Raw genomic sequence first — 24,651 nt, 5'->3', positions numbered from 1 at the left:
CCCCCCCTAATTGTTAGTCTTAGACGATAACGTTAATAGCATGACCCTCCCCTCCTTCCCCTCCCGTCGCCATTTTGTAAAGTGCCTCCCCCCTACCTCTGTTGTCACCTCTTTGACTGGGGTATATTGGGGGTATGTGAAAAGATTTATAGAATATAGACTGAAGCCCTACGAGATCTGTATGGGTTTCACCGCCTTAGTTTATCTCTCTCTTTCTCTCGCTCTCTCTCTCTCTCTCTCTCTCTTGTCTTTTCCTCCTCTTTCTTTCTCTTCTCCCTGTTTCTCTTCCTCTTCCATCTTTCTCTCTCCCTTTATCTTTCCCTTTCTCCCTCTATTTTTCCCACTCTCTCTATCTTCCTTTCTTTTGCCCTTCTTCTCTTCCTCTTGCATCTTTCTCCATCCCTCTTATTTTTCCCTTCCTCCCTCCCTCTCTCTCTTTCTCTCTCTCTCTCTCTCACTCTTCCTCTTTCTTTCTCCTTCTGTCTTTCCCTTCCGCTCTCGCTCCTCTCTGACGCTTTTTCTGTCTCTCTCCCTCTCCCTTTTCATATCCAAAAAACTACAAAACCACAGAAAATCGGGGTAAAATCTTTCCACATACCCACGTCCATTACATCAGTCAGCGCCCAATATGGAACCCCTGACCCAATCTCAGTGCGGCTCATATCACCCATCTCTCCCCTACTGGACAGTAAATTAGACTTTAGACTGCCCATGCCCCCCCAATCACTGTGTGTTGCACTGGATGTAGACCTGTGTGTGAATGTTGAACCACCCTATAATTCTCCTGTACAGAGTACCACCCCGTATTTAGTCTGGGCAGACAGAGTCTCTCTCTCTGCTCCAGAGTTTCTGAAATACTTTTTTTGTACGATGTAACTAACCCAATTACGTTTCTCTTTTGGTCTAATTGAATTAGGATTAGGGTAAGGTTAGCGTTCGACTCAGGTCTGGTAAGCTTGGAGGGCGTAGGTTCGAATCCCTAGACAAAGAATTTTACCCTTCATTCTCTCTGGGGGCATTTTACCTTCGATTGTCTGAGGGGTGGTGTAGTGTGGGCAAAACGCTCGCCTGGTAGTCAGAAGACGGCGGGTTCAATCCTGGTCGAGGTATGGAATTTTGTCCTTAACATTGTTTGAGAATCTGACTGACCACAAGTAGTACAAGTACTACTGAGACTTTTCAGTTCTTTTAGATTTCATGATGTAAGAGCTTAGGACGCGGTTTCGATGTCGAAGGTCCCGGGACGGATTTATCCTGGAATGCTGGAAAAAGGACTCTTTAGTTCTCGGAACAGACTGGCTTTCTCCGGTTAGTCCTGGTATTCGCGCTTTGCTTGCTATTCGAGTTCCGGCACGAATAAGACCATGGCAAGTTAAAGTTGTCCCTCCTGTCAACTCCTCTTTAGATAAAATATTAATATAATAAACCAATAAACAGATCAATGAACGGGATATCAATGTGGAACTGCTAGCAAGAAGGGCATACTCGTTAGTCCTCTACTACACGGAGCAATGGTAAAGTATTTGCATTTGAACTTAGCTTGGTAGGCGTATTTCTGTCGGGAAACTCTAGGGTTAAAACCGTTAACAATGAAGTAAAGCAATGTCCTGTTTCCCCTCTCTTTATAAATTATTGAGCACAGTGAAAACCCCACTGGATAATAGGGGGGGGGTGGGAGGTTTTTAGCACAAAAGTAGGGGGAGAGTTAACAGAAAGGGGGGTGAGGGGTGCCTCTTGGTACCTTATGCATTTCATTACCATGTTTGCAACCCTTTGTATGGCCGCTGGCTGTAAGTTGACCAGTTCCCAACGGAGCACTGAAGAAACGGTGTGCGTGGTTGGCTTTTGGATGGGTGACCTCTGGGAAGGACACCGTTCTGCTTTCTATTTCGAGATTCATTTTAGCCTCGCCTTGTCAGGACAATTATTGAGGAGCTGATTCTAGCGAATCAGAAAATTTTCACTAACGGTAATCAGAAAATTTTCACTGACGGTGTAAAAATTCCCCGTCAAGTAATGTTCCATTTGTAAAATTACCCGTCCACATTTTATTATTGACTAAGATCCCATCCCCAAATGATCTTTAGTGGGAATTTCATTATCTTAGTATCACGTTCCCTCCCTCAATTGACCTTTAGTGAGGAAGTTTATCCCTTAGAAATCCCTATTCGACAAAACAGTATCAATCTGTAATCATTCCATCATGTCCCCAGGTTCCCACTAGTATCCCCTTTTCTAATACATCAGGATTCATAAAGCAATTTGGGCCAGCAAGAATGGACCGCAGGTTCTCAAGGGTTAAAGTGAACTTTCAAACATAAATGTTTGGACAAATTTCGAGCGATTAGTCACAAGTGTTGCATTCTCCGGGTTTTTGTTACAAAAAAGTTTCCCCCCGAAAATTACCTCGTGTTTTGGTTGAAATTTGAGGTAAAACATAAAAAAAAGAACAAGGTGCCAACGAGGGGACGGGGAAGGGAAACATTTTGCATACACCACGGGTGTGAATTGAGCTTTTAGGATAAAATTTCAGTTTCGGGTGATTGGAAATTCTGTATGTACAATGTACACTGTACAGGCATACCGCCGCTTTACAAACAAAGCAAACCTCCCGTTTATTTTAGCTAGCCAGCCTAGTTAGCTTAGTTGGTAGTGCGTCTGCCTTGTAAGCGCTAGGCCGCGGGTTCGATTCCCGCCCGGGGCGGATTATATCCTGATGGGATAATGTTCGTTCTCGGAAACGGCTGGCTTTCTCCTATCCTGTCTTCCTTCTCTCCTCGATTTCGGGACGATAAGACCATAGCAGTTAAAGTTCCCTCTGTCAAACCTCTTAAAAAAAAAAAAAAAAACTCAATAGTTCATCAGGAAAACACTCATATCACTCTCAAAACAACATCTCATTGTGAGCATTTAATGAAGTAGCTACTTTTTTCTAATGGATTACCGCCTGTACAAATTGGATCAAGGTATTCTGAGTTGCTGATCTCAGAACGTTAAACATTTGTTTGTTACATTACCCTAATACCTTATGCATACGTATAGTGTATAGGTGTATGACTTAGCTTCATGCATGTGTTATCGTATTGAAGTACGCATCATTGGCAAGTAAGGACTTACAGGGTCAGATGTGAATTTCCCGCTGTAAAAGTTTGAGCATCACCGAAAACTCCGAAATGGCATTTTTACCAATTTTCTTATTATGTGAGGAATTTCTTATGAACTGTCCTTGTCCGCAGTGGTTTGAAATGCTTTCAATTGTCCGCAGTGGCTTCGTGCTATTTTTTAGGCTTGTACCTCTGATCCGCTTTCACATTACTTCAAGGCACATTCTTTTATACCTATCCGTGAACGGAAAAGTTTGGTCAGAAAATTTTTGTCTCAAGAAAGCAGATTTTTTAGTCCCCTAATTAATAAACTCAGTAGGTAATGCTAGTTATAAATACGTTTATACTTTGTTTTTCAACCCGGATTAAATAGAGATAATTACCTTCTGCTTCCCTTTGTGTTCCAGTTTCTCCTTTTCTCCTTCCCTTTTCACTGTTTCTTTCCTTCCTCGCCCTTTTCCTTTTTTAATTGTCTCCCTTCCTTCTTCACTCCTTCGTTTCCTTCTGGTTCCCTGCCTCTCTCTCTTATCCTTGATCTCTTTCTATTTCTCTCCCCTGTGTCTCCCTCCCTCTCCCTTTTCCTGCCTCTCTCACTCTTTCCTCTCCTGTCTCTTCCCTTTTCACTCCCTCGTATTTTTATCAGACCAGCTTAATATTAATTATGTATTTACCTACCTACATACTACAGTTATACTTCCCATATGTGTCCCCTCCACCCTAGGGACTTACATGTTTATATGGAAACTGTCCTCCATTTTGTTTTCTCCCTCTTTAATAATAAAATAAATAGACTGGTAAAAAAAAGAGTAGGTACTCAAGTAACTAGGCTCCATTTAGGTATACATAAGTTAAAGCACAATAAAACATTTTTTAACGATAAAATTCATATCATATCATTTCATGATCATGATTAAAAATTTGATAATAACCCAAATTAACCCTGACCAGTCATCACATCACGTCACGTCAGTAGATATTATCAACCAAAACTTAGCCGGTTCTATCCTGTGTGTATTGGCTCTCTCTTACATAAAACAGACATCATGTACTATCACAAATCACATGTACATACATATTATAGATATTATTTGTATAAAATATTATTATAATTAAAATTATGATTAACAAATTAACTAGAATGCTAGCCAGTCCGTTTATAACTTGCTGCAACCGTAAACAAAACTTAGCCTGTGTGTGTCTTTGGCTCAGTACATAACCTAATGCATATTATCACACTCTCACATGCCCTAAGAAGTCCATAAGACCATTTCCCCTAACATATCATGAAGCTGAAAATATACTTACTAATATTTTTGCATCTTGTATTGTCATACTTACAATACCTAGCTAATAGGTACCTTCAAAACATTCAAACAAGATTTCAAATGCTACCTAGCTCTTAACTTGCAATTTGCAACTACTAAACATGTAAAATTTTGTACAGTACCTAAAACTTTGGAATTGCACGTCTTGTAAAGAAACAGACTGTTTAGTTTCATTTTCGTGCGTTTTTGTGATGCATCTTTGAAGTTCACCTCCCACAACATCTTCCTCCCAAAACTTTCTGAACTGGAAACCGTTTCAAATCGATGCTTGTGCATTGCTTCTTTGTATAGATTTTTGACAATTACCTAATCGATTCTTTTACGTTCGGCCACAGAACAAGAACTTCAATAGTTTCAGTAAATACCTTCTACAAAGAAGTACCCATTACATAGTGGTGGCTGGGTGGAAGAGCTCCTTCAGGAAAACCCAACTCCTAAAAATATCAACAGCCCCCGGCCACACCCAGAGATTAAACTATGATTAACTTTTAATCTTAGCAATGTGATTGATTGATTAACTTGATTTCGATTTTTTCAGCCAATCGGATTGCTTTTAGTGGTTGGGTGGAAGAGCTCCTTCAGGAAAACCCAACGCCTAAAAAGATCAACAGCCCGGCCACACCGAGAGATTAAACTATGATTAACTTTTAATCTTAGCAATGTGATTGATTGATTAACTTGATTTCGATTTTTTCAGCCAATCGGATTGCTTATTTCAAGATTAAAAGTTAATCATATTTTGTACGCTAAGTGTGGCCCCGGCCATAAGAAAGCCAGAAAAAAGAGCCACCCTGTATACAAATGACAAGTTGGAAGTTGCCACGTTCTCATTATGAGTTTAGCTGTAAAGATAATATGTACATAATAATAATAGCTGCAAATTCTCATTATGAGTTAGCTGTAAAGATAATGTCTTTGACAAATAGAAACTATGCATGTATCTTTTCCAAGCTAGATACGCTGAAGTTGTACCCATTATGATAATCTCGTTACACTGAGTGAAATTCGCTGTGACGGTTTCGTAAATTCGACTGAGCGAAAAGAAAAACTCGTTCCGTGACAAAGGTCTCGAAATAAACAAGATTAGAGGGAGATTCTTAGGGGGAAAATATGTAAAGGTGTCAGAACAAAATACAGAGATAGATTGAAAGGGGAAATAGACCTATTTCTGAAGACACCAAATTTGAAAGACGTGTTCGTAAATAGATCACAAAATAGGCACAACTCTTCTGGGCCAAACATATTGTTGTATCTTTTCCAAGTTAGATACGCTGAAGTTGTACCCATTATGATAATCCCGTTACACTGAGTGAAATTCGCTGTGACGGTTTCGTAAATTCTACTGAGCGAAAAGAAAAACTCGTTCCGTGACAAAGGTCTCGAAATAAACAAGATTAGAGGGAGATTCTTAGGGGGGGAAATATGTAAAGGTATCAGAATAAATTACAGAGATAGATTGAAAGGGGAAATAAACCTATTTCTGAAGACACCAAATTTGAAAGACGTGTTCGTAAAGAGATCACAAAATAGGCACATATTGTTTAACCACAGTTCAACCAAACCAAACATATTGTTTAACCACAGTTCAACAAGATTAGAGACAGATTCGTAGGGGAAAATATAAAAGGTCTGAAACTAAGACAATGTATAGGGACAGATTTATGGGGAAGATAAACCTATTTCTAAAAATCTGGTGTGAACATCACACGACTTTCTATTACATTAAACTTCTCAACTGTAAGTCGGACAGTTCTAAAAGTTTCACCATTGTCGCCATGTTGTAAAGTGCCTCCCCCCCACCTCTGTTACGTGATGGCCACCTCTTTGACTGGGGTATATTGGGGGTATGTGGAAAGATTTATAGACTGAAGCCCTACGAGACCTGTATGGGTTTCGCCGCCTTAGTTTATCTCTCTCTCGCTCTCTCTCTTTCTTGTCTTTTCCTCCTCTTTCTTTCTCTTCTCCCTGTTTCTCTTCCTCTTCCATCTTTCTCTCTCCCTCTATTTCCCCACTCTCTTTATCTTCCTTTCTTTTGCCCTTCTTCTCTTCCTCTTGCATCTTTCTCCATCCCTCTTATTTTTCCCTTCCTCTCTCTCTATCTCTCTCACTCTCTTCCTCTTTCTTTCTCCTTCTGTCTTTCCCTTCCGCTCTCGCTCCTCTCTGACGCTTTTTCTGTCTCTCTCCCTCTCTCTCTTCCTCTTTCTTTCTCCTTCTGTCTTTCCCTTCCGCTCTCGCTCCTCTCTGACGCTTTTTCTGTCTCTCTCCCTCTCCCTTTTCATATCCAAAAAACTACAAAACCACAGAAAATCGGGGTAAAATCTTTCCACATACCCACGTCCATTACATCAGTCAGCGCCCAATATGGAACCCCTGACCCAATCTCAGTGCGGCTCATATCACCCATCTCTCCCCTACTGGACAGTAAATTAGACTTTAGACTGCCCATGCCCCCCCAATCACTGTGTGTTGCACTGGATGTAACTACAAAACCACAGAAAATCGGGGTAAAATCTTTCCACATACCTACGTCCATTACATCAGTCAGCGCCCAATATGGAACCCCTGACCCAATCTCAGTGCGGCCCATATCACCCATCTCTCCCCTACTGGACAGTAAATTAGACTTTAGACTGCCCATGCCCCCCCAATCACTGTGTGTTGCACTGGATGTAGACCTGTGTGTGAATGTTGAACCACCCTATAATTCTCCTGTACAGAGTACCACCCCGTATTTAGTCTGGGCAGACAGAGTCTCTCTCTCTGCTCCAGAATTTGTCGACACAGGGAAGTATCGAACCCGCAACTTCTCAACCGTAAGTCAGACAGTACTAAAAGTAGCACCATTCGAATTAGGGTAACGTTAGCGACCGACTCAGGTCTGGTAAGCTTGGAAGGCGTAGGTTCGAATCCCTAGACAAGAAATTTTACCCTTCATTCTCTTGGGGGGGGAATTTTACCTTCGATTGTCTGAGGTGGTGTAGTGGGCAAAACGCTCGCCTGGTAGTCAGAAGGACGCGGGTTCAATCCTGGTCGAGGTAGGTTAGCGTTCGACTCAGGTCTGGTAAGCTTGGAGGGCGTAGGTTCGAATCCCTAGACAAGAAATTTTACCCTTCATTCTCTCGGGGGGCATTTTACCTTCGATTGTCTGAGGTGGTGTAGTGGGCAAAACGCTCGCCTGGTAGTCAGAAGGACGCGGGTTCAATCCTGGTCGAGGTATGGAATTTTGTCCTTAACATTGTTTGAGAATCTGACCACAAGTAGTAGGAGTACTACTGAGCCTTTTCAGTTCTTTTAGATTTCATGATGTAAAAAATTAAAAATTGTTATCTAATCAATGAACGGGATTAATTGGAACTGCTGGCAAAAAGGGACTCTTTAGTCCTACCGGAGCAGTCTAAAGTATTTGAATTAGTCACGGTTAGTCCAGTGGTAACGCGCTTGCTTGCCATGCAGAAGGTCCCGGGTTCGAATCCCACCATCGACAAAAAATTTGTACTCGTTTTTCGATTGCAAATATTTCAACGGGTTACTTTCTGGTGTTCTCGTGTTGACCCAGCACCTAGTAAATGGGAAGTATTGTGTCTCTTCTCGCCCATCTGATGAGAGGCATACTACGGGATGGGCATGCTACGACACAGACGGAAAGTATGTGTATTGTGCCTCTTCTCGCCATCTGATGAGAGGCATACTACGGGATGGGCATGCTACGACACAGACCACATGCGTCCAATGTAGCAGTTGTTTAATTGCTACGAAACATTAGAAAGACTAATTGAAAATGAAATTCTATTTATCTAGTCCACCAAGATCCGAGATAGCTTTTATTCTGATTTATGTGACAGGATGTAGATTATAGATTGAAGATTCTGTAACTTTGTGAAGGTCCATCTTGACTAGTCAGGATGTAGATTTTTAAGGAATAAAACAGGAGAGATTCGCCTTTTGGCCAACTGGAAAAAAGTAAACGTGTGATTCAGTTTGAGTCTAAATGAGGGCAGTTAACACAACTTTCCTGTTCCTAAACATTTTCACCAGAACCAAAGACAAAAGTTGTTCTTCCGCCATGGGAAGTTTGGTAAATCGAGAGTTGCGCCAAAGTTTCATCCCATCCCTATGTCAGGTTATGATATCTGTGCGGTTTTGCCCTTATGATTATTATTGTAGGCCGAAGCATAGTTACCAAGAAAGGCGATGGATCTCAAGTGAAGGAGTCGACGGACAGCAGTACAACCCTGGAGGACGATGACATCAAAGGTAAGTGCCTTTCACCTGCTATTTTGCAATTACCACCCTCTGTTGGACAAAAACATAACTTAGGAGGCACCGATTTAGTTACCAATCATTCATAACGACTTTCAAGTTTATTTTGAAGTAAGTCGACTTGACTCAAAGTGTTTTCTACAAGGATTTGAGAATTTTCTAAACCCTTGGTTTTCTCAATGGTGTAATTTAAATTTTGTAAAACTTTACAAGATGCTCATAATTTTGTGTGATTATCTTTTATTATCTTTTGCATTTACTTTTTCTTTTTATAATTTTTATAATTGTAGAGTTCAGCTATAATTTTGTCAGTCACAAAAAATATAAAATGATCTGCAATTTTAAAATGCAAAATATGTATAAATTATAAATGAAATATCAATATTAACGGTTAATAAATAAATATTATTTCACCAAATAAATGTCGTTAGCTACTTTCTATTGTCGATGTCGTATTAAAATTCTAAAGTATACTAAAACAAATTCAAATTTTGGTCCTTCGGGCCCGATAATCTGTTCCCAAGAATTCAATCATTTTTGTTTCTATTTTGCCCCATTTCCTTCTTAATTCATATCCTTTGAAACATTCCTTATTACAAATCAAAGGAAAACAATTTTTGGGCATTTTCTTTCATCGAACTTTTTCATTTACATATCCCATAATAGAATGATTTTCCTCTCATCTCCTCTTGACCTTCGATTTATTTCTCGTCACGCTTTGAGCTTGTTCAAAAATTTGAGCGTATTTACCTTTCATGTATTGTTTGTTTATTGTATAAACCTTTCCTTCATTTCCACCCTTGCCTTTTTCAATCTATTCAAAAATTCTCGCTTATTTTTCCTTTTTTTTTTCTCAAGAGAATTAAAAAAAAAAAAAAATCGGAGAAAAAAAGAAGAAGTACCTACAAGGTACAGAACGTTTAAATGTATGCTCCAAGAAGCTACAGCCGAAATGACGTTTTGCTTTTTTTAGCCTTTCAATAAATCTAGCACGTTTTTCTTATTATACCCAGTTATAATGTATGTAGTTACTTTTTCAACATGTCTTCTATCTTCTGTCTTTCATCAGATTTTTTCGCTAGCTTCTTTTCATTGTGTTTTCAAAATTTACCCTCTAAATTTCCTCACTCTCAGCTTTTCCTTTGAATCCATCTCTCTACATAATTTTAACACAAAATATCTTCCTTTTTTCCGTGTTAAGTCATTTTATAGCTTTCTTTTTCTGTGTCAGTGAGAACTCAGGGTGGGTGTTATCTCTGCATATGGTTGTGGGTATTTTTGTAAAACGATCGTGGAAGTCAATACAGACACTAAAAAATGCCAGGGAAATGAAACTCACAAAAAGAGGAAGCATATAAGACAGTTCTAATTAGAGTTGAAAAATTTAGGGAGCAATAACTTAACCTTGAGAAATCCTTGGAAAATATGTAAAATGTAGGCTTTTAGGGACACATGTAAATAAATAGTATGCATACATAGTACATAGCTATGTAGATAGCACAGTCGTATAGCTAGCAAGTCACGTAGAATTTTGAAAATTAATCGCCTTGCATTTGTAGAATATCTTTCATTAGCTTGAAAGACATCTTAAAGTCTTAAAAAATAACCTGGAAAGCTTCAACACAACAGGTTAATTTCCGATATCATAACATTGATTTTGTCTTTTTTCCAATTATGTATAAAACTTCTTTTCTTCGGTGGATTCTTAATTTTTGTGGGTTTTATTTACCGGTGATTTTATGATTTCGTTTTGTTTTATGATTTTTCATTTATTTTTCAAGCTTTGAAGAGAATTTTTCTAATTCTTTAATTATTAGCTGCATGAATTTTTGAGATGGCGTCAATTGATGGTAAACGACAGAAAAATTCCTGACCTTTTTATTTTTCTTTCGTTTTATTTCAGTTCAGTTTTCACTTTGATTTTTGCTCTTATTTTGTTTTTGGTTTTAATTTTATTCCAGCTTTTTAAACGACAGAAAAATTCCCGACCTTATTTTTCTTTCGTTTTATTTCAGTTCAGTTTTCACTTTGATTTTTGCTCTTATTTTGTTTTTGGTTTTAATTTTATTCCAGCTTTTTTTTTACTTTGTACCGTACCAGAGTGGTACAGTTTCGATTTTTATTTTTGGTAATTCAATAGGTTTTTCCGATAGTATCTTTACGCATCTTCATGACACAGTCGATTTTTCCATTTCGTCGGAGAATCTAGAAACCCGACACTTCTCTTGGGGTTTAATAAACAATAGGTACCACATTCACATAATTCCAAGCTCATTTCATTTCCACCTACTTTGTACCGTACCAGAGTGGTACAGGATCGATTTTTATTTTTGGTAATTCAATAGGTTTTTCCGATAATATCTTTACGCATCTTCATGACACAGTCAATTTTTCCATTTCGTCAGAGAATCTAGAAACCCGACACTTCTCTTGGGGTTTAATAAACAATAGGTACCACATTCACATAATTCCAAGCTCATTTCATTTCCACCACACTTTTCCCCCCAATAGATTAAAGTATAAAATATTTCGAGTCTTAATTTATTTTTCCTTGTGTGTTTTGTTTGGAAAATCGTGTAGAGGAGAAAAAAGGAGGCGTGGATCGAAGCTCAACTGTGATAGCCAAAGACCCTGAAGGTAAATCCAAACAAAATAAAAAACATAAAAAAAATTGCTCGATATAAATAACTTACCTTTGTCGTCCTTGTATTTGCGAATCCAAGGTCTGACCTTGAAAACACTTGAGAAATTGGTGGAACGATTTCCCAAATTTTAGACTCATGGTGTGTTTCTTGTGCCCTAAAAATCCCTGAAAGAGAGCGCCTGGATTAAATTATGCTCGGCTACCTTAATCTCCTACTATAGGATCAGTAATGCTTTGCCACAGGCAATTGAGCAAAATTCACCGATTGACCGTTGTCCCAGAAACATTTTTCCAGGGGAAAAAGTTCAAAACTAAACCATTACCTTCAGGACACAAAGCAGAATGATACGTAAATTTTACTATCTGTGTAATATATTCAAGTTAACTTTCCTTTCTTCAAAATTTATCTGTTCTAAATGTTTCCATGTTTTTTGTCTGGAAAACCAGGAAATTACCTTTAGCATCAAAGAGATACTGAAAAGTACTTAGGCGAAAAAGAATTGATTAAAACACGAACCTAATTATATTCCTGAGATCAGGCTCGTATTTAGGTTTAACTAGATTTATACAAAAAAAAGACTTTTTACTAAAAAGAGAATAGCTTGATATAACCTACAGTAATTAAAATTTAATTACCAAGATCCATTGGATCACCTATGTCACCATCCATTTTATCACCAGGTAAAAAAGCGCTTTACCTAACAACCCTTTTGTCATAGATGATAGCACCTATTGACAAAAATAGGCAATTGCAAACATAACCAACAACATTGTTCTACAGTTTTCAATTAGCTGCTTCAAGAGTTTTTTGAGTTTTGCAACATTTTAGCGATTTTAGTTTGAGCAGAAGTTCAAGTTCAGGTCAGACCTTGGATTGCTGATAGTGTTTTTTTGGTAAAGCTGGAGATCACAGTCGCAATATGTTAGTTGAAATTAATATTGAAATAGAAGATTGTGTCTGATTAGTCGTTTGCCGAATATTGCTAGTATTCCACCAATCAGATACTTACTTTGGTATTTGAATATTTATTTTAGCAAAATGCGACTGAGATCTCTAACCGAAGTGCCTAACAGAAATAACAGATGACGTTTTGAAGAAAAATAACATCAAACAAGTTTTCTTTGCAACATCTAACTATTTTCATACTTTACTTACTACTTTTGGTGTTGTTTTGAATCACAATATTGATGTTCAAAATCCCAGAAGTACCACACCCTTGAGTTCAGGCAGGCCCTTATCCAAAGGGGAGGTCATTTTAACGTGTGTGGTCGATAGCTTGTCAAAATTCCCATTTTTACTTTTTTTCTTTGAAGTTTTCACTCAAAATGTGATTGGTGGATGTGACAAAATTCCCATATTTATTCTATTGAAGTTTTTACTCAAAATTTGAATGGTGGATGTGACAAAATTCCCATTATTTATTCTATTGAAGTTTTTACTCAAAATGTTATTGGTGGATGTGTCAAGATTCCGTCAGAATTATGCCCGCTGATGATTTTCCAAACTTTCACCTCTCCCAAGTACGGACCTGTTGGTCTGTTGTTTTTATTTTAAGGTCAAACGCCCCATTATCTTTTTTTTCCACCGCCGTACATTTTTCCCCTTTTTATTGAATTTTATATCAGTTTTTAAATTAAATTTATTAAAGATACACTTTGCGGTATGTTTTCCATGCAAAAATTGTTCTGTGTACAATTCTTCAAGGGAGGCTCTTAATGTTTACTTTGGAAAATTGTCTGTTATGAGAAACCATACAGTTGTCTTGTACAATCATATTGTTATCTACAGCGTACTTCAACCTTTTGTTTCTCTTTCGTCTCACAGAAAATTATTATTATTATTATTATTTTTTTTTGAGGCTTTATTTAATGTGGCAGGATTCTCCAAAAGGAGCTCTTCCACCCAACCACAGGTTTTGTCGAAAAAACGTATTTCTTCAGAATGATTTGGTCCTTTTGAGCCGGATCAGAAAATCCTATGAATGCCCAATGTGAAAATTAGCTACAATATTCTAAATTAGCAATGTTTGAGTTTAATTTGAGAAGAGAAAAATGTTGCAGACGTCCTGTATTGTTGCTATTGTCCCATATTGTTGCTATGTTGCACAATCACAAGGGCTGTATTTATAGAACAAGGTTTTGCACAGTTCTGTCAACCAAAGCCAAGGTCTCTAGTATTGACATATCTAATCTACATGGTCCATTATTTTTCATTGCATTCTTTGATGGTCTTGTTTTTGGTACCTGCCCACGGTAGCAAACTGCAACACTTGAACATTCAATGTGCTTTTAATTTTAATTTGAAATGTGGTTCACGTAAAATTTGCTCTCCCTAAAAATAGATATACATAAGTACCTAATTCCGTATTCCCTTTGACCTTCCTTTAATTGAAGACTCGTCAAAGTTCAACTCTTGAATGTGAATTTTCCAAGTCGTTAGTCCCAGTCCCTTGGTAGGCATAGATGCTAGATGATCATCCTGTCATAGTTCTCCTATCTTTTTGGTTTGTACAACCCTGCAAAGTCTCGAAAAGGAGGAATATTTCGGTATCCTTTAAATCCTATTTCAGGAATCCCGAAATGTCCGTTTCGGTTAGCAGGCGAAGATTTAAAACCCCAAAGTTTTATTACTTTTATGACTTTCTATTACCTTTTTTATGTCGTTCCCTCCCGTTACTCTATAATTAACCTTTTTCCAAGGTATTCCCTTTGACCTTCCTTTAATTGAAGACTCGTCAAAGTTCAACTCTTGAATGTGAATTTTCCAAGTCGTTAGTCCCAGTCCCTTGGTAGGCATAGATGCTAGATGATCATCCTGTCATAGTTCTCCTATCTTTTTGGTTTGTACAACCCTGCAAAGTCTCGAAAAGGAGGAATATTTCGGTATCCTTTAAATCCTATTTCAGGAATCCCGAAATGTCCGTTTCGGTTAGCAGGCGAAGCTTTAAAACCCCAAAGTTTTATTACTTTTATGACTTTCTATTACCTTTTTTATGTCGTTCCCTCCCTTTACTCTATAATTAACCTTTTTCCAAGGTGTGTTGTGCGTTTGCAATAAAAAAAGAAGACAGTTTTCTATAGATTTAATGCGAGCTTGGTAGGCATAGATGCTAGATGATCATCCTGTCATAGCTCTCCTATCTTTTTGGTTTGTACAACCCTGCAAAGTCTCGAAAAGGAGGTATCCTTTAAATCCTATTTCAGGAATCCCGAAATGTCCGTTTCGGTTAGCAGGCGAAGATTTAAAACCCCGAAGTTTTATTACTTTTATGACTTTCTATTACCTTTTTTATGTCGTTCCCTCCCGTTACTCTATAATTAACCTTTTTCCAAGGTGTGTTGTGCGTTTGCAATAAAAAAAGAAGACAGTTTTCTATAGATTTAATGCGAGCTTGGTGTCTTATGCTGGGGAAGTAGTTTTATATTAAAGATAAACTTGTTTTTCCTTTTTTCCGTGTTAAGTCATTTTATAGCTTTCTTTTTCTGTGTCAGTAAGAACTCAGGGTGGGTGTTATCTCTGCATATGGTTGTGGGTATTTTTGTAAAACGATCGTGGAAGTCAATACAGACACTAAAAAATGCCAGGGAAATGAAGTTCACAAAAAGAGGAAGCATATAAGACAGTTCTAATTAGAGTTAAAAAATTTAGGGAGCAATAACTTAACCTTGAGAAATCCTTGGAAAATATGTAAAATGTAGGCTTTTAGGGACACATGTAAATAAATAGTATCCAAACCAACGGTAGAGAGCAGATGCTGTAAGTGAACTATACAATATACTCGTAGTGTAAGAAAAGACATCATTGAAAGGGGGAGAAAAGGGAAAGGTTCGGATTATAACGTGTTAAGACGTATGAAAAAGGCCAAGGAGCTGAATGAAGATACAAGACGACCACAAAAGAGTTCCTCAAAAAAGGGCATTGGAAGATATAGTTATCCAAGTAATGAAAGAAATAAAATGTATCTTTCCACACACACTAATGGAAGTCGATGGGAAATTGTACAATACGAAAATCTCAAAAAGGGGCATTGAAAGAATGATATAGTTATCCAAGTAATGGAAGAAATAAAATGTATCTTTCCACACACACTAATGGAAGTCGATGGGAAATTGTACAATACGAAAATAAAATACGGTGAGGATACTAAAAAAAAAAGAAGGATAGAAGAAATAGAATAGAGAGGGAATAAAAATGAAGGTAAGAAACGCCACAAAGATAGGGTGAAACGATAAAATGAAATGACAATTCGTGACGTGGCTAAGAGAGAAGGGCTCAAACAGATAACAGACCTAAAAGTTAAAAAAGGAGGATAAAAGAAATAGAATAGAGAGGGAATAAAAATGAAGGTAAGAAACGCCACAAAGATAGGGTGAAACGATAAAATGAAATGACAATTCGTGACGTGGCTAAGAGAGAAGGGCTCAAACAGATAACAGTTGGGTCAAGAGAGAAGAAGGTCGTTAGGGTGGTCCTTGAACTAGGCCCTGAACAGAATATTTTTTGTCCTGTTTAGAAGAGGATACCTCAGGATAGTGGTCAAAATCCCTTCTTTCGTTTTCTTGTATAGGATCTCCGACTTATTTCGTTATAATACTGAATAATCAAGCTGAGAAGAAGGACGTTAGGGTGGTCCTTGAACTAGGCCCAGAACAGAATATTTTTGTCCTGTTTAGAAGAGTCTCTTTACCTCAGGATAGTGATCAAAATCCCTTCTTTCGTTTTCTTGTATAGGATCTCCGACTTATTTCGTTATAATACTGAATAATCAAGCTTCAACTCACTCAGAGGAAAAATCAAGGATAAAAATATTGTGTTTTCGTTCTTCCCTGTCCCTGTACATCGATAGTCACTATAAACATATCAGTAAACCAGCTTGTCATTGTGAATAGAGGGTAGTTTTTGTTGTTACTATCTTCAATGGCTACTTCTTTTCGGACAACCATTTTTTGAGAATTTCGGTCCTTCGGGCCGGATAATACCAACTTGCATAATGTCATGCCATTTAATCATTATCATTACTCAGTAGATTTGTTTCTCTATTGTCTTTTTAGCTTGTGAAATATTAGCATTTTGTTGAGTTTTTTTATGTATATTTTTTTATTATTATTTTCTTTTATTCCTATTATTTTTTTAATTATTTTATTTTTTGCCGATTTATATTAATTTGTTCATTATTATTCAGTTAGCATTTTTAGGGTGTTTTAACAAAAAAAAAAAAAAAAAAAAAAAAAAAAAAAAAAAAAAAAAACAAAGATAAAAAAGTTTTTCGCGGGGGTTTTAAAAAAAAAAAAAAAAAAAAAAAAAAAATCTGTACGATATAACAGTTTTTCGACCTTTGGTAATATTATTCATGTTTTGGCGCTTATGGGTAGTATTATTCAAATAATAATAAATTATTTATAATTGAATAATAATTCATTGTTTAATAATAATTGTTCAAACAAAAAAATCCACGATAGGGTTCTGCAATTATTATTTTAACCTGCACTTGAAGCTAAAAACATACTCTCTCATTTACATATCAAACGTGTAAAATTATTGCTTGTAAAAGAGGAAAAAAGTTGAAATTTTCAGGAAATTTAGTTAGGAAAAAAAAAATCAAGGATAAAAATATTGTGTTTTCGTTCTTCCCTGTCCCTGTACATCGATAGTCAATATAAACATATCAGTAAACCAAGAGGGTAGTTTTTGTTGTTACTATCTTCAATGGCTACTTCTTTTCGGACAACCATTTTTTGAGAATTTCGGTCCTTCGGTTCGGGGAATGCTAACTCGCATAATGTCATGCTATTTAATCATTATCATTACTCAGTAGATTTGTTTCTCTAATGTCTTTTAATCATTAGCAGACGGTTCTCTGTGTTTTCGCTTTACAATGCATGACAAAAATGTACGACCATTGAAAACTTTTTGTTTTATTGTCTTTTAATCATTAGCAGACGGTTCTCTGTGTTTTCGCTTTACAATGCATGACAAAAATGTACGACCATTGAAAACTTTTTGTTTTATCATTCGTATTCAATGTTCCCGTTTTCGATGGTCATATGTTTTATTTCCAATATCCTCATTGTCTGTTTTGATGAAATCTTTAAAATTAAATAACATTATCTAACACTTTTTCACAATACAAAGATTTTATTTTAGTCTTCATGCTTTTATTTTTGGTGATTTGTGGAAAAGGGTAGCTTTCTCACCAAATGCAAACAGCCAACTCTCGATATATCTACTCAAAGAAAGATATTTTTAATGTTAATTGATCGGAAACATCTTTTATTGATATTAGAAAGACTAATTGAAAATGAAATTCTATTTATCTAGTCCACCAAGATCCGAGATAGCTTTTATTCTGATTTATATGACAGGATGTAGATTATAGATTGAAGATTCTGTGACTTTGTGAAGGTCCATCTTGACTAGTCAGGATGTAGATTTTTAAGGAATAAAACAGGAGAGATTCGCCTTTTGGCGAACTGGAAAAAAGTAAACGTGTGATTCAGTTTGAGTCTAAATGAGGGCAGTTAACACAACTTTCCTGTTCCTAAACATTTTCACCAGAACCAAAGACAAAAGTTGTTCTTCCGCCATGGGAAGTTTGGTAAATCGAGAGTTGCGCCAAAGTTTCATCCCATCCCTATGTCAGGTTATGATATCTGTGCGGTTTTGCCCTTATGATTATTATTGTAGGCCGAAGCATAGTTACCAAGAAAGGCGATGGATCTCAAGTGAAGGAGTCGACGGACAGCAGTACAACCCTGGAGGACGATGACATCAAAGGTAAGTGCCTTTCACCTGCTATTTTGCAATTACCACCCTCTGTTGGACAAAAACATAACTTAGGAGGCACCGATTTAGTTACCAATCATTCATAACGACTTTCAAGTTTATTTTGAAGTAAGTCGATTTGACATTAGTGTTTTCTACAAGGATTTGAGAATTTTCTAAACCCTTGGTTTTCTCAATGGTGTAATTTAAATTTTGTAAAACTTTACAAGATGCTCATAATTTTGTGTGATTATAATTGTTCTGTGTACAATTCTTCAAGGGAGGCTCTTAATGTTTACTTTGGAAAATTGTCTGTTATGAGAAACCATACAGTTGTCTTGTACAATCATATTGTTATCTACAGCGTACTTCAACCTTTTGTTTCTCTTTCGTCTCACAGAAAATTACAGTTGAAAACGTATTTCTTCAGAATGATTTGGTCCTTTTGAGCCGGATCAGAAAATCCTATGAATGCCCAATGTGAAAATTAGCTACAATATTTCTTATTTATTTTTTATAATAAATAATTGAAAAATATTTATTTATTTTTTTAAATATTTTTAAAATAAATAATTGAAAAATATTTATTTATTTTTTTAAATAAATAATTGAAAAATGTAAATAATATATTTATGAATTATTTGAGCCAGTTTTCACATTTACTCCCAATGTGTTATGGATTTTGATTTAAATGTGACAACATTTAATCTATTTTGTATATTATTAGGTTGTTCTATGTTCTACCATTCTGATAGGTGGCACATATGATTATTTCACACCAAAGTCCTGTATCTTCAAAGAATTTACCAAGAATAGCTTTTTTCTATGTTTTTTAATCCTTTTAATCTCAATCCTTGCAATTTTTCTACTACTTGCAATTTTATGGCCAACCCTGTCATTGTTTTTTTTTTTTTTTTTTTTTTTTTTTTTTTTTTGACTTTGGTACCAAATGCTTCATATTAGTTTACACATCCCCCTTAGATCTTGCCACTTATATGTAGGACATTCCATCCATCATATCACACCCCCTCCCAATTTAAGTTTTGCGGCAGTTCCATTTACTGTAGAAAGTTTTAGAGGGTGCATTTTCCTTCCGTTTTTTCTTGTTTGACTTTTTAATCTGAAAATGTACATTTTGAATGAGAAATACCATTTCGGATAAGTTTCCGAAGGCGGCTGTATATATTTAGGATTCTTAATACTCACCTTGTACAAAAGAGCTTTTTCAAATGAGCTGTTTTTGGAACAAAAAGTGTTAAAACTATCCAAAAAATGAGAATTGATTTCCTAGTTCGACCTTCGGTAGATGCAATAATGCAATATGGTTGTGCAAGAAATCTATGCTGTGCAATATATCACTGTATTGTGGAACGATTTCTCAAATTTTAGACTCATGGTGTGTTTCTTGTGTCCTAAAAATCCCTGAAAGAGAGCGCCTGGATTAAATTATGCTCGGCTACCTTAATCTCCTACTATAGTATCAGTAATGCTTTGTCACAGGCAATTGAGCAAAATTCACCGATTGACCGTTGGCCCAGAAACATTTTTCTAGGGGAAAAAGTTCAAAACTAAACTATTACCTTCAGGACACAAAGCAGAATGATACGTAAACTTTACTATCTGTGTAATATATTCAAGTTAACTTTCCTTTCTTCAAAATTTATCTGTTCTAAATGTTTCCATGTTTTTTGTCTGGAAAATGTAGAGTTTTTTTTTTCCAGAAGTACCACACCCTTGAGTTCAGGCAGGCCCTTATCCAAAGGGGAGGTCATTTTAACGTGTGTGGTCGATAGCTTGTCAAAATTCCCATTTTTACTTTTTTTCTTTGAAGTTTTCACTCAAAATGTGATTGGTGGATGTGACAAAATTCCCATATTTATTCTATTGAAGTTTTTACTCAAAATTTGAATGGTGGATGTGACAAAATTCCCATTATTGCTCGATATAAATAACTTACCTTTGTCGTCCTTGTATTTGCGAATCCAAGGTCTGACCTTGAAAACACTTGAGAAATTAATTTCCCAAATTTTAGACTCATGGTGTGTTTCTTGTGCCCTAAAAATCCCTGAAAGAGAGCGCCTGGATGAAATTATGCTCGGCTACCTTAATCTCCTACTATAGTATCAGTAATGCTTTGTCACAGGCAATTGAGCAAAATTCACCGATTGACCGTTTCAGGAAATTACCTTTAGCATCAAACATCAAAGAGATACTGAAAAGTACTTGGGCGAAAAAGAATAGATTAATACACGAACCTAATTATATTCCTGAGGTCAGGCTCGTATTTAGGTTTAACTAGATTTATACAAAAAAAAAAGACTTTTTACTAAAAAGAGAATAGCTTGATATTAACTACCAGTAATTAATTGACCGTTGGCCCAGAAACATTTTTCTAGGGGAAAAAGTTCAAAACTAAACTATTACCTTCAGGACACAAAGCAGAATGATACGTAAACTTTACTATCTGTGTAATATATTCAAGTTAACTTTCCTTTCTTCAAAATTTATCTGTTCTAAATGTTTCCATGTTTTTTGTCTGGAAAATGTAGAGTTTTTTTTTTCCAGAAGTACCACACCCTTGAGTTCAGGCAGGCCCTTATCCAAAGGGGAGGTCATTTTAACGTCTGTGGTCGATAGCTTGCCAAAATTCCCATTTTTACTTTTTCTTTTCTTTGAAGTTTTCACTCAAAATGTGATTGGTGGATGTAACAAAATTCCCATATTTATTCTATTGAAGTTTTTACTCAAAATTTGAATGGTGGATGTGACAATTTATCACCAGGTAAAAAAGCGCTTTACCTAACAACCCTTTTGTCATAGATGATAGCACCTACTGACAAAAATAGGCAATTGCAAACATAACCAACAACATTGTTCTACAGTTTTCAATCAGCTGCTTCGAGAGTTTTTTGAGTTTTGCAACATTTTAGCGATTTTAGTTTGAGCAGAAGTTCAAGTTCAGGTCAGACCTTTGATTGCTGATAGTGTTTTTTTTTGGTAAAGCTGGAGATCACAGTCGCAATATGTTAGTTGAAATTAATATTGAAATAGAAGATTGTGTCTGATTAGTCGTTTGCCGAATATTGCTAGCATTCCACCAATCAGATACTTACTTTGGTATTTGAATATTTATTTTAGCAAAATGCGACTGAGATCTCCAACTGAAGTGCCTAACAGAAATAACAGATGACGTTTTGAAGAAAAATAACATCAACCAAGTTTTCTTTGCAACATCTAACTATTTTCATACTTTACTTACTACTTTTGGTGTTGTTTTGAATCACAATATTGATGTTCAAAATCATTAGTCTAATATCATTTTGATGTAGTGCCTCGTGAGGGCAGAATAAAGGGACTTTACTGCCCAAGGTGGGGAAAATGTTTTATCTTGAACAAAATAGGCAATTATACTACCAAGTTCTTCTAAAACAGTGATTCCCATTTGGGGGATCCGGCCAAAAAGGGTCGGGAAGCAATTTTTGAGGGGTCGTACCGAACCGTCAATTTCTTTAAAAATTAATCTTTTATCTGAGGTTTCTTTGTGTTATGCTTTTGACATAGCTGATATACTAACAACTAACCCATTGTGAGCTGGGGAAAATGTTTCATCTTGAACAAAATAGGCAGTTATACTACTCCGTTCTTCTAAAACAGTGATTCCCATTTGGGGGATCCGGCAAAAAAGGGTCGGGAAGCAATTTTTGAGGGGTCGTACCGAACCTTCAATTTCTTTAAAAATTAATCTTTTATCTGAGGTTTCTTTGTGTTATGCTTTTGACATAGCTGATATACTAACAACTAACCCATTGTGTCAATTTCTTTAAAAATTAATCTCTTATCTGATGAGGTTTCTTTGTGTTATGCTTTTGACATAGCTGATATACTAACAACTAACCCATTGTCTTTTGCAAGTGTTTCTTCTGTGTTGCCCATATTCTGTTTACAAAACTTCGACAGGAAAAGACAAATTTGCCCGAGAAAGTCCAAGTGGTATCTATTGATTTGACATATTTGGGGATTATTTCATATATGGAATAGAATTCTTCGGTGCCAACAATAGATAATAATCTACATTTTAGGACAGGAAAACAGACTTGCACAGTAGATAACGGAAAGAGTATTTTAGTCACCACCTAAAATAAGAAAAAGTTATCCTTTGATTTTGCCATGAAAATTGACAGGAAATTTTGTTTGATTCAGTAATCGGGAGGAAATTGGGAAAATTAAAAGAAAACCACAAATTCAAACCCCTTTTCATTTGTCTTTTTCCCTTTTTCTGTTAACTTTTTCGTACCAGATCCCTACCTTTTTTACGTCCATTATTTTGTCTTTTTTCTGTTTATTTTGAATTTTGATTATTATTTTTACCTCCCGTTTCCCTCTTTTTTTAATTTCCATTTTTTTTTTTCTGTGTTTTTGTTGACTCAAATTTCTTTTGCATCATCTGCATTATCGTCATCTATCATTGTATTGTTTAGAGTTGTGACATGGTCACATGTTTTTTTTTTTTTTTTTTTTTTTTTTTCTTTACCGGAATTAAAAAACTTTTTTTGGTTTTGGTGTGGGTATATCTTTTTTATTTTTACCTCCCGTTTCCCTCTTTTTTTAATTTCCATTTTTTTTTTTCTGTGTTTTTGTTGACTCAAATTTCTTTTGCATCATCTGCATTATCGTCATCTATCATTGTATTGTTTAGAGTTGTGACATGGTCACATGTTTTTTTTTTTTTTTTTTTTTTTTTTTTTTTTTTTTTCTTACCGGAATTAGAAGACTTTTTGTGTGTTTGGCTGTGCGTATATCTTTGTCGCGGGTGTGGTATTTTATTTGGTGCCGGCCTAGAATGAGAATGCTTTTTAGATATTTGGTTTGCTTTCGGTTTTTGGGTTTTGAGCGTTTGATAATTGAAATCAAGATTACATTAAACAAATAGATCACATCGTTCGGGCTTTAAGCCCTTTTTTTTAGTTTTCTCATGGTTAGTAAGATTAGTTCCAATTTCACTCTCAGGGGCGTTCGGGTGACTTAGCTGAACGAAAATTTCCCCCGTGAATCTACAAGGATGGTTTATTTGTCCACCCGGTAATTCACGTAAAATATTTATGTCTCCGATATTTTCGTCTAAATGATTCGTTTTCGTCTCCGTAAAATATACAGGGTGGCCGTGTCGTTAGTCATTTTGTCCCATTCAAATTACCTATCACTCGACATGTGCAAATTAAAATCGTGAATTGGTGAAAATTTTCAAAAAAAGTAATAATAAAAAAATAATAATAATAAAGGGGAAAAATGAGTTTTCATAGCGAATACCTAGCTTCCTAGTGACACAAAAAACTACAACCCCGACCCAAAGTTGTGATTTTTGTTTGAAATTAATAGTTCAGCCCTAAAGGGGATTTAGCTAAGAAAATCGACTTTCGGAAAGCTTTCGACTAAGTTCACCGCGTATATTTCCATTTTCACAAGAAATAGTGTCCCCGCTTTCATGATTCGTTTCCCATCCACATTCTCCATACATTACACACGTTTTAACAAACCGGGCGCTATGTATTTTTATTTTCTCATTAACCGTCTCTTTTTACATCTGTATTCTGTATAAAAAATGTATTTTACTTTCGCTGTCTTCTTGTCTTTTTATTATTTATTCAACTTGAGCATGCTCTTTATCACGCTTTTGTCTTTTTCTATGTTTCTCTTTTTTTTTTATTGCATCTCTTCTTGCATTTCGTCATCCCTCCACCACTTCTTCCTCCATGTGCTCTTTGCTCTTTCATGTCTTCATTTTCTATTTCCAATGTGTTTTTTTTTTTACATATTTTATTTGTTTTTTTAGTTGAAATAAATTTTACATTCGACATGCGGTGTTTGAGCTCGCGATTCATATGAAATGATCTTGTTCTTATAATATAAGATTAGCGAGTGATAATTTAATGTGTGTTTTTTTTTTTTTTTTTTTTTTTTTTTTTTTTTTTTTTTTAGACATGTTTAGCTCACCTTTATATCTCTGATCCTCGGGGATCTGCTTGTTAATATGTTGCACCTGCAGAATCAACTTGACTCGCTCTATAGGAGCTGTGGCCGTCTTGGCCACCGCGGCCGATACTCCTCCGGCCGCGAAATCCTTGAGAAATTCGACCGCATTGGAGAAATTCTTCTTACCACCATCTTCGCCCATTTTTCAACGAAAACAATAAATATTAAAAAGACAAAAAAATAGAAAGTAATAAAGGGTAATTTTTCAGTACCAAATAAATAAATGAATAAATAGTAAACTCTGTTTAAAAACTGAAAACGCACAGACACAGTGAAAATATTTGGGATGGAGAAAGCTGACGAAGTTGTGAAAATTTTAAATGCTCTCGTTTAATTGATGTTTACAACTGGCCAAAAATGTAAATTCTAAATTGTGTGTTTTCTTTTCGCGTTCGCAGTTCGCGCTTATTTCGTTGAATGTGTTTTTCAAAAAGGAAGTTTTTCGACTGCTACCAATATTTGGGGGTCCTAGCCCTACATATTTGGCCAACTCAGAGGTAGAATGTTGGACTCGAAAAAGCCAGC

At 36.0% G+C, this 24,651-nt stretch overlaps 1 protein-coding gene across 1 annotated transcript in view; it reads left to right on the top strand.

Annotated features, from left to right (window-relative positions):
* LOC103509280 (calcium/calmodulin-dependent protein kinase type II alpha chain) overlaps window positions 1-24,651 on the top strand; it is a 132,558-nt gene that overhangs the window by 89,738 nt on the left and 18,169 nt on the right. The window contains exons 11-12 of the mRNA XM_026823662.1: window positions 8,594-8,683; window positions 11,270-11,326. Coding sequence (XP_026679463.1) covers window positions 8,594-8,683; window positions 11,270-11,326 — 147 coding nt within the window. The remainder of the gene's footprint in view (window positions 1-8,593; window positions 8,684-11,269; window positions 11,327-24,651) is intronic.

This window comes from Diaphorina citri, unplaced genomic scaffold, assembly GCF_000475195.1.
Source record: "Diaphorina citri unplaced genomic scaffold, Diaci psyllid genome assembly version 1.1 scaffold481, whole genome shotgun sequence".
Lineage (NCBI taxonomy): Eukaryota > Metazoa > Arthropoda > Insecta > Hemiptera > Psyllidae > Diaphorina > Diaphorina citri.
The sequence above is the reverse complement of the archived record's forward strand: the minus strand, read 5'-3'. Positions and strand labels throughout refer to the sequence as shown.